At 50.4% G+C, this 11,313-nt stretch overlaps 1 protein-coding gene across 1 annotated transcript; it reads right to left on the bottom strand.

The window, feature by feature from the left end:
- Positions 1–834: 834 nt before the first annotated feature.
- Positions 835–8,565, bottom strand: LOC103582783 (centrosomal protein of 68 kDa-like; the record flags this gene model as incomplete). Its single annotated transcript, XM_008564286.1, has 4 exons — positions 8,206–8,565; positions 5,034–6,563; positions 3,506–3,628; positions 835–945 (listed from the first exon to the last, which is right to left on the bottom strand). Coding segments are annotated over exons 1-4 (2,124 nt in total), but the record flags the coding sequence as incomplete, so codon positions are not given.
- Between the last annotated feature and the right edge of the window lie 2,748 nt (positions 8,566–11,313).

An 11,313-nucleotide genomic window follows, 5' to 3' on the forward strand; every position in this document is an offset into this window, starting at 1 on the left:
TATCCTGCACATCTTATCCCCTCCCCCCTAGGGACAATGATGATTAGAAAGCCTTAGCAGCTGGCAAGCATGGATGTGCTCTTGAAGTCTGTGATTTTTACTTTCCTAATTGGGAACTCATCATACAAAAAGGGCTTGAACTTGGTTTACACGCGACCGCCACCCTGCCCCTCTCATCGGTTCTCATCTTTCATTTGGTCCATTCCCTGAGAACAGACCAACTGTTCTCCAATCCTTTTGATCAATTCAATCCTTTTCTGAAACAAATCCTTCTCCAAAGCAGAACGCAAAGCAGATAACCAGAGAACAGTTTGACCTGAGCTGGGTAAGATGGGGAACCCCTGAGGCTACCAGTGACTACCCCAGCCACACACTAAGGACAGCTGGATTCACACCAGGATTCCCACCCAGAACACCAGGGAAATAAGAAAGCAGAAGCAAAAAAGATTGTTGTTGCAGGCTCGATGCCTCATTTTTTTTTTATAAGTAAAGTTTTCTATTAGAAAGCTCATTTTTTGTTGTTGTTGGGGTTTTTTTGATGGCTGGCAGTACAGGAATCAAACCCTTGACCTTGTTGTTATCAGCACAGCACTCTAACCAACTGAGCTACCCAGCCAGCCCCTCGGTGCCTAATTTCTAATGGGCTTGCTCTGATGACTGCCACTGTCTCGTGGGTCTGCAGGGGCAATGACGATGTGAGGAGCTGGCAAGCGGCCAGTCATGGGAATCTAAGGCAGTGCGTGTGGGGGGGGACTGGTACTGGCTCCTCCTAGGGATGGTGTGGGTCCCTGGGCCTGCTGCTGAGACATACTGAGCTCTGGCTAAATTCAAAACCTCAAGCATCTCACCTGGGGTGTTATCCAACAGGCACTGAAGAAGAGTCTCCCCCTTGTGTAAGACACTCTCCGTCAGGGACTGATGTTCATCTATATCTCTCTTAAATTGCTTAAAGCATATCAGGAAAAGAAGAAAAAGCTTCATTAGTACTGTTTTGTAAAGTTACTCAAAACACCATGCAAAGCAAGTTGATTCCCCCCCTGACTGGAAGATACATCCCACCCAGTCTGCAGAATCCCCCAAGTGAACAGTGCAGTAGTTTAACTTCAGCTTCTTTGAGCCCAAGGTAAACAGTCAATGGTTTTTTTCTGTTCAGTTTGACGTCAGAAGCGTTTTCTTTCCCCTGGCAAAGGCTGGCCCATGAACAGCTGGAGTCAGGGTTTCCTTCTTGTCTCCCTCCTCATGGGATTCTCTGTAACTCACAGGGGTTAGGGGATTCTCAAAACAAATTGTATCCTATTCTAATGGGCCTGATAAGCAAGAACCACAAGAGATTTGCCACTAAGTTGACCACAGGGAGCTGCTGCCTCTATCTCAGTGTCCTCACTATATGCAGACCTCCAGGGTAATCACCCCAGCATCAAAGCAGCAGCAAGTCTCCTAAGCAGCTCATCTGTTTTCCCCCAGCAGCTACCAAGCCTTGTAGCTGACTGTTTTTGATGTTCCTTTAGCAGCTGAGAAGTGTAAAGTCAAATCCTTTAGTCCAGGGTGCAGAACTTCGTGCTTAACATTTTGAAGTGATCATTCTACTCTTGGATTTACTATTTTCCTGTCTTCAGTTTTTCTTTGCCCTGTACCTACACTTATTATTTTATTCTCTGGTACTCCGTGTAGTTTTAATGCTGGCTTGACCCTACTAGTATATGAGAAAATGAGTCACAGTAAAATAAGTGAATACATACACACACATACACTTATACGAGGTCTTGATCTAAGCAGGAGTCAAGGTAACTCATACATATGCATGAGCTGTGCAGCATTCTGTACAGGAAAGGGGTTGACAGTGCCATCCCCCTTTGTGACACAGTTGTGTAGGTGACACAAGAGGCCTAGGTTTCACTGATGTGCAAGAGTAACTCCCGGCTCAGATCTCAGCTCTACCCACAGAGCAAAATGATTGCTCTGGCTAGCCTGGAAGTCGAGGCACAGAGGATGGTATGAGGGATAAAACAGAGGGAATGGAGTTACTCTATTTGTGCCTGCTCTGACAGGCCAGGAAAGGCCATCAAGATAAGTCTAACAGGAAAATTTCCCTGCAATGTACTGTCTCTGGGCCTCCGGCACACATGTAAGCATGCATGCAGGGTCTGCACACAGAGGACCCTGGGACTCAGCCTTCCTCTCCTTCCTCAAGCTCAACGCTGGGCGAGGAACCCTTGACAACCTCTCTCTACACTGCAGGAAACAGCACCAAGGGTGGAGCAGCTGGCCCTGCAGCCCAGGCCCAGGCGAGGCTTTTCCCTCCTCTTCCCAGCCAGGGTGTGGTCTCAGCAAGGCTCTGAGTCAGCTTGGCCCATGGGTCATGCAGCCCTGGCTCAGGCACATGGAAATCATGCCCTCTTCTGCTGAAGATATGGTCAGGTTACAAGGTTGAAGAAACTCAAAGAACTGTCCAGAAAACACTGTCTAAACCAGCATCAGGCTCAGGCCACAGAAATGGCCTCTGCTCCTTCATGAAGAAGTTAGAAAGGTTTGGCCAACCAGATGGGCTAGAAGTCAGTAGCTCAGCCAAGGTTAATGTTATGCTTGGGTATAACAACTATACAATTTATCCTCCAATTCAGGACACTCCTGAGAATGAAAGTGGACTAATTATGCCAGAATAAAAGGCACAAACTAGAATGTATAATCACCCTAAATATACATAGTATAGAATTGAGTTATCTAAAATCCACAAAGAAGTATTTTAAAATAACAGAAGCATAATGAAAAGGAGGCAAACAAAACAAACAACAGCCCCCCACCCATGTACACAAGCAAACTGATGTTAGATTTTTGTTTAAATACCATCAAAATGCCCCGTGTATATTCTGGAGTCAGTACAATTTCAACTCAGATCCTTAAATACCAGCATAGTTCAATAGAACTTTCTGTGAAGATGGAAGTATTCTATATCTGCTCTGTTCAATGTGGTAGCCACTAGACAAATGTGGTGATTGAGCACTTAGAATGTGGCTAGTGCAACTAAAAAATATTAATCTTTACTTTTACTTAATTTAAATAGTCATATGTAACTAGTGGCTCTGTAATAAATAACACAGGCCTATAGTTATAAATCCCTGAGACATCTGGAAAATTACATTGTAAATCATAAAGTATTTTTGTTTGTTTTGTTTTGTGGCAGCTGGCTGGTATGGGGATCTGAATCCTTGACCTTGGTGTTACAACACCACGCTCTAACCAACTGAGCTAACCAGCCATCCCAGTATTTTTGGTTCAAGATAAATATAATGTATTTTCTCCAAACTCTATTTGGCCTGGGAAACAACTCATGCATTTTATAAAGTTTTCAGCATTAAGAATTTGAAAGGGCCTCTGACTAGATTTCAGGTAAACAGTCAACTGAGCTATAACACACCAGGAATCAGTTGAGCTTTTACTTTGTAATCAAGTAATTTAGCCACTACTCTCCTGAGTGAACAAGCCAGAAGCCAGGACCACATATTACCCGGTAAAGCTGCAGAGAAGACTTGAGACCTGTAAGATTGGACCTGGGTGGAATCCCGTGGTGTGTAACATCTACGACATTATACAGCCAGTGGATCAGTTCTTCCAGCTGACAGCAAAATGTCTGTGGAGACGAATAAAGAGCACATGGTGTTACTGATGGAACTGATGTTTACACTAGCAAAAGGCTAAAAATATCAGGGGGATTCGGGAGACAGATGTGCACCTTTCCAGAGCTTTCCCTCCCTGAGGCATCAGTCCCCCCTTTCCTCCTCCCTGGCCTGTCCCCACCCCATGACTCTAGTCCTCCCTCTGCTAGGGCAATGAAAAGCCCCACTGGGTTCTGTCTCCTTCAGCCTGAGGTGACACCAAAAATGACAGACTGAGAAAACCCAGCCCTGGAGGTAGGAGTGGAGCAGCCAAGGGAAGATCAGGGATGGGGAACAGCCGAGAAAGGGTGTGCCTGCCATGGAAACCAGTTCTCAGATCAGCACCATTACTATCTAATGGCTTCTGTGGGAAACAGGAAAGGTAAAATAAATGACTAATAAAATGACTAACCTGAACCTATAGCCAAAAATGACACTACCTCATGGTATCTCAATCTGTTGTCACAAAAGGGCACACGATAACATTTGTCCGACCTGCTTCACAGGACAATTAAAACCATCCATGTAACAGCCAGGAAGGCGAAGCCCTCCCTGAGGGCTGGGACGCGCTGGCTCACAGGCCATCTGCTCCGCGGCAGTGCTGGTGTCACAGGGGAGGCAGGGCAGTGGACACTTGGAGTGGGGAGAGTCACCTTCCTGGACCTTCATCATGAGTCAGGGACTGCGTGAAGCCCTCGACATGCATTATTTCATTTAATCCATACAACACCCCAAAGAGGCAGTGATCCACAGTTTATAAACAAGTAAACTCAAGAGACTGAGCCAAAATTCCAAAGACACATGATTCAAATTCAGATCTGCCTGACCCTGACGACCCCATTCCATGCAGTATTAATTATGCCTGCAGATGGTAATAGCTGGTCCACAAAAGAAGGTTCAGTGACCAAGAAGTCTAGGAAACGGCACATCCAATGCCCCTAACTTTGCAGAGTGACACCACTTTGGCAAATGAAGCTCTGAGAAGTCCTACCTTCAAGAAGCTACTCACCTTTGCTTAGGCCAGTTTCCCAAAGGCATCTGTGCACAGAACCTTTTGTGCAGAACACCTCTGAGCTGGGAAGCAGCCAGGGGCGGTGGTGAAGAGATCAGCCTCTGTGGATGGTCTGCCTGGGTCTGATTCCTGGCTCTAGTCCTTGCTAATTATAAGTGGGCAAGTTACCTGACCTCGCTGCCTTTTTCTCCAGTGAAATGAGAATAGTGTACTTATCTGGCAAGAGTTGTAAGGATTAAATAAGATAAGGTACAGCACAGTGCCTGGCACATAAAAAGTGCTTGGTCAGCATTCACCAGTTTCCTCACAGTGTTAGTAGTAGCCTGGGGAAAGAAGAGATGAGACCCTTGTACACAAAGCCTCTTTACCTTCACACACTGTACCAGCGATTCTTTTCCCTGCTCTCCTCCCTTCCTAGGAAGCTGCCCTTCAGCATCTGGGTCTGAGAATGGCCACCGGTCCAACACAGCTGGCAAGGAGGTGTGTGTTTTCAGCAGTCCAGAGGAGCCCCCGAGGGCCTGGCTGCTCACCAGACCGCCTTCCCCTACAGAGTGCCGAGCACGGGCCAAGGAGCGCAGGAAACAGTGGTTCTGGCCCTCAGGGTCCCCAGACCCTCGCAGGGCGGCTGTCGATGGAAGCTGGCTTTGGCTAGAGTCTGATGGGAGGGAAGTCGGCCCGTCACTTTCTGACACTTCCAGGGAGCTCTGCCCTTCGGCAGCCCCAGGACGCAGGGTCACCAAGGTGGGAATGGAACCTATATACGAAACTAAACTAGAAACCTGTGACAGCCGAGTAGGCAGGGCAAGATACTCGTCCTCACTCTCCAACTCCTCCTCTGATTTCCATCCAGGCTCCATGCAGGCAGGGTGCCGGACACTCTGGTCAGCCCCCTTCTCTCTTTCTGGCCTGGGAGAGGGCCACCCTCTGTTCCATGTCCTCAGCTGGGGAGAGCCCACCTCGAGGCGCTTGTCCATGGGTAACCAGTCCTTTACGCCCCTTAGGGCTGGCTGTCTGCTATCCCGAGGAGCATTCTTGCTGCCTAGGTCTCTGGGGGTAGATGCGAGCTTGCTCCAAGATGCCAAGCCCATGTTGCCCTGCTTCTGGTGCACTCCAGAAGGCCACCGCTTAAGGCTTGGCTCTCTGGGCCCAGAAAAGGGAAGGGCAGTGGCCTCTGCTGGTGGGCAATTCAGGGAGACATTAGTGGGTGATTTGAGGGTGCTTGCTGGGGAGACAGAGAAGCTATCCAGGTCCACACCTGAGTCCTGCAGGACAGGGTCAGCCGGCACATGGCTGTCCAGGTGCTTTGGGAGGTGAGGTCCAGGCCTCAGTGGGTAAGTATAGTCAAGCAGGTCTTCATACTCTTTATTTGGGTTCCAAAGAGGGGAATGGCGATCGGGAGAAGGAGGCAGGGAATCTGGCAGCACACAGGCCCAGTACTCGGCCTGGAAGGAGAGGCGCCTCCTGCCCAGCCCAGCAGCATCACCCCCAGAGGACACAGGCAGTGGCGACCACTGGAGCTGAGGTCCTGGCCCCACCACAGAGGAGGGTGCCTGGGGGACAACCAGCTCCAGGGAGGAGGAGACCTTGGCAAGGGAGCAACTCTGAGGCTCTGCCTTCTTTTGGTGACCCTGGAGGCTGCTGCCTGTGGAGGAGGCAGAGACGCTACAGCTGGAAGGCTGAGGAGCAGCGGTCCCCGGGCTCACTGCAGACTTCCACCGTGACGGGAAAGGGAAACCGGAGATGTCGGGCCGCTGGCTGAGGTCCAGCACCCGAGGCGAATCAACTGGGGATGGGTCATCTTCGGTATCAGAATCATGTCCTGAGCACACAACTGTAGTTCTGGGGACATGAAGAGTCTGAGGTAGCTCCTCAGAGGCCGAAAGCTTGGTCTCCTCCATCTGCAATGATACAAAGGAAGAAAAAGCACTCAAGTGAAAATATTAAACCAAAGTTTTCAGAGATGACAACTCAAGAGTTTTCTCATAGGCCCAGATGGTATTCAGGAAAGATCTCAAAATGACAAGTCTGCTGCCTGAGGCAAGAAGCAGACGAAGAGTGTGAGCTGCTGGTGGCCAACATGGAGACTCGGCCAGCTCTGGGAAGCAGCATTGTCGTCCCCAAACTGATGCCCAGCCCCAGCCCTTTCAAAAGTCCTTCCTCCATAGCTATTCAGCTTGTGAGCGAGCAGAACGCAGATGGCTCTGTCATGCTGAAGTTGGAATACACTGCCTGACCCTTGAGACGCTTGTCCTGGGCAGACAAAATGCTCGATCCTTCTGTTGCTGACAGGAGACATCTAAACCCAGCAGACCCCATGCTGCTCGGCTCACACACCAGTGGTAACTGAACACTGGCAAAACAAGCCATTTGTCTCAGCTTCTTCCCATTGAATCTTTAATCTGCTCGATGAAGAACTCACCCAAGGGAGGAAGGATAGTACAATGGTTAAGAGCACAGACTTTGGAACCAGAAAGACCTGATTTCATCCCCTACTGGAATGTATGACTTTGAGCCTCACTTCCCTCCCCTGTGAAATGCAGACACTAATAGCACCACCTCCTCAGGACGTAAGGATGAAATGAGCTTGTGTGAAAAGCACATGGTGAGAGTTCAACAAAGAACAGGCATTGTCTTAATGAGCACCAGACTCAGACTCATGAAACGGCCATTCCTGTGTTTGCTTATTTGCTTCCTGCCTCCCAGGTGACAGAGCCTCCCCCCACCCTGTGCTCTCGGCAGGTGGGGCGCTGCCTTTCTCCTCTCCCAGTCATGCTCAGAGGCTCCTCACAGGATGGGGCTGCGTGGGGGCAGCATGCAGCAGCCAATGCCACATGACGCTGAGATCAAAGCCATTCCCGAGAGGCCTTAGCAGGCAGAACATCACAGGCTGTTAGAGCTGGGAAGGACAGGTCATTCAGGTCACCTTCCCAATCATACCAAGGGCCTGAAAGATTCAGTGATTTGCCTGCATTCACAGAACATGGTAGGATTCCCTGCCCATATGACTCCCACTAGGAGAGGCTGCCTGGGGTCAGAGAGGCCCCCAAAATTCTCCTTAACCAGGGACAGTGCCATCTAGCACAGGGCTCCAAGGCTCTGACTGGTCCCCTGGGTCCCAAGGAGATTTAGTGTCAGTGCTCCAGGAGCCCACAACCCTGGACCCTCCTTTCCCAAGTCTCCTCAGGGCCCCCTGAAGCCTTCAGATCACCCAGTCAGAAACAGGACAGGGCTCCCCTTGTCAGATTTCCCCTGGTCTATGCCCCCCGGCAGCAGGCTCTTAGCCATACCATCCCTGGTCCTTGAAAGATCACCAGTCACACTCTTGAGCAAAAGGAGACGCCATGGTCAGAGCTCCCTACTGGCCCTGAGGCCCAGTTCTCCAAGTGACATCGCAAAAGAGAAATCATCATCCCCAGGCTACTCTGGTCCCCAGCCTGCACAGTGGCTGGGAAGGGACGGAAGATGGTGATCAAATGCTGGACCATGCTCCCAAAGGACAGCAGTGGGTCAATCTATAGTCCCATTTGCCTTAGGACCTACCTGGCTTCCCACAGAGTACAAAAGGTCTCCAGTCCCCATGCTGGCAGAAGGAAGCAGGCCACCAAGCGCAGGCTTAGGCCCATCACCTACTGGCCTTCCTCTGGTGTCATTGGCCTGTGGCTGATAAGCTCCAGAGGGGCTGCCTGGGTCAGCCCCAGCCCAGCAGGCAGGGGCAGGTAGCCGCTCGGTCCCCCACACAGGGCAGACAGGCCCTCCCTCAGCTTTGAGGCGTGGGGGCTGCTCCCCGCTCACGGGCCCAGGGATGTCTGCCTCTTGCTCTCCACAGCTCCACCTCCTGTGGGACTGTGTCTTTGTGTCTGCAGATGCTTCCACCTCTGCCTTTTCTTCACCCAGGGCCATTGAGCTGCCCCTAGGTCAGGGCTCCTCTGAAGCCTTCAGCTCCCTACAAAACAGGAAGGGGGGAAAAAATTAAAATTTTCTACATCTGCACCCAGGAACCCTTGCTTTTTAATGATTAAGTCAGGCATTTTTTTGGCCAGAGGAAAAAGAAAACAAATAATGGCTACTTCCTCAGAGGAGCACTGAGATCTAGCTTTTCCTTGGCCCCAGACCCTTCCAAAGGGGACGCAGAAGCACATCATTTTGTTCTCTGCTTTTATAGTGGCCGGTACCAACCCCAGCTGCAGTCACGCAGGAGGATCAATGCAGGCCCAAATCAGAGTCAAGGCTTGGGTCCAGCCTAAGACACCTTTTCGCCTTGTCCCTTCCTAACCCCACTGGGTAAGAGGCCCAGCTGGGCCCTCCCTGTAGTGGCTCTGTTGTCACAACGTCCCCATCAGCAGGCAGCTCAGGTCTGCCTCTGACCGTTGTTCTACCCTAAAGAACAGCAAGTCAGGGCATGCCCAGGTCTCGGCTGGGCCTAGGAAGGATGCTCCCCATGAGGCCTGGCTCTGCCTGGCGGAGAAGGCAGAGCCCTCTCAAAGCACAGATACCACACCCAGGCTATGGAACAGGTGCGGTCTTCTCATTCCAAGTATGGCCAGTGACCAAAGAGAGAGAGACCAGCGACTCCCTGTAGGGTAGCTTGGGTTATGCTGAACCTGTAACTGAGGGAAGCTGTGGAAACCTCAGCAGGTAACAGCGGCAGTGACACACAGCGCATGTGCGTAGGTGACAGAGGGCAAGAGAGCAGGCAGCTGCAGGCAGGAGAGGGAGGAAAGAGTCGGGACATAGGACCTGCACACAGGACCCTTCCAATCCCAAGAGCTTCGGGGAAAACAGAGGGAGACCACCCAGGCCTAAGCGTGCCAGCAAGAGCTGCTGCTGGGAGCACTGGGGACTGGAGCTGGGGGCTGAAAGGCCTGCAGGAGGAAGACTAACTCTGGGAGGACTTAAAAGGGGAGGCGAGGGACCCAGCAGCACCCAGAATGTCGGCAGCTGCCTGGTGTGCACCCGGGCTGACCTCAGGGCTCAGCCTGGACAGAAATAGCCTGTTTCCTCAGAGACAGGAGGTGAAGCGACAGCAAGAGGTGGTGCTGGTGGTGGCAGAGGAGTCTGCGAAGGCGGAAGTGGCTGTGGCTGTGGGAAACACAGCCTGGGTGGGCGCCACATATACCCTGTGCCTGCCCATACTGGAGTGCAAGAGGGCCCTGTCCTACCCTACCTGGCTGGGCACATGCGGCTCCAGCCTTCAGAGGTGAGCCTGGAGAAGAACATGCACTTCACATGTACTCTTACTTAATTCTCATGACTGCCACATAGGGCAGGAACTAACCAGAAAAACATTTTGTTGTTTTGGGCGGCTGGCTGGTACAGGGATTGAACCCTGGACATTGGTGTTATCAGCACTGTGCACTAACCAACTGAGCTAACCGGCCAGCCCCAAACATTTTTTTGACAGGTAATATGTCTCAAATGTAAAATGTACTACAGACGTGAGTCTCCCTCCACTCTTATCCCCCGTTCCTACACTAAAATGAGCCAGTGCTGCAGCGCATTTATGACAGTGCCTGGTGCACACTGTGAACCAAGTGTCAGCTACTGTCATTAGTGCCATGGGGGACGTTGACAGAACCAGTGTAACGGTCACCTTACAAGGAACAAAGGAGCCAAACAGGAGAAAAAAGCAGCCAGTTCTAACATAAGTCACACAGAATACTTACTACTAGAAACTCCCACAAAAACAGGCATAGTCTTAGTTTTTGTGTATCACTCCTGTCTCTGGATGCTTATTCAGACCAACACAAATATTTATTTTCATCCTTTCCCTTTTTTTTTTTTCACATAAAGGTGTCCAAGTGTACGGGTACAATATTCATAACCTTGCTTTTCTTTATTATTATTCCTAACCAATCCATGGAGAGTTTCCTCTTTCTTTTTCACCACTATAAGGATGCACTCTATTTTATCCCACCAGTCCCTTATTAACAGACATTTGGGTTATTTCCCATATTTTGCTATCACAAACAATGCTGGGATGAATAGCCATGTACACACATCATTTGCACACAGGCTGGCATGTCCACAGCATAACCAGCCGGATGCAGACCACTGAGGCAAGGGGCACCTGCACGTGGGCTTCTGACACACGCTGTCTCGCCCGTACATGTGAGTGCCAGGTTCCCACAGGAGGCAGGGCCTCTATCCTCACTTCACAGATGGGGAAACCAAGGCTCCAAGAGAGTCAGTCCAGGACTGTCTGACTCCAGAACCCAAACTCTGTATGAACCAACTAAGGAACGAGTAAAAAAAAATAGATGAGCACACCATGGAGAGGAGGGAGAAGACTGAGGGAGGGACAAAGAGAAGAGTGACCAAGTCCTGCTGAGAAAGAGGCTTTCACGGAGCTACATCCTCACCTTGTGGCTCCCTGAGAAACTGCACATGAAGACGTTTACAGGCAAGTTGTGTTTTCACAACTGTGGGAATACAATGAGCCCATGAGCTGAAAAAATTAGAAGGAAGGCTGAATCTAGCCCACAACTCCCAATTGCTACTTCTTGCTCCATCCCTAAAAACTCTCAGTGGTCACAGCTCCCCCTGTACCCCTCACTAAAGGGTGTGCTCTTGAGGCAGGGTGTTGGAAAGAGATGATGATAGGACAAGAGAGGGGTGCAAACAAATTATCTCTTTATTTTGATGATGTGT

The sequence above is a fragment of the Galeopterus variegatus genome, unplaced genomic scaffold, assembly GCF_000696425.1.
Source record: "Galeopterus variegatus unplaced genomic scaffold, G_variegatus-3.0.2 Scaffold17861, whole genome shotgun sequence".
Lineage (NCBI taxonomy): Eukaryota > Metazoa > Chordata > Mammalia > Dermoptera > Cynocephalidae > Galeopterus > Galeopterus variegatus.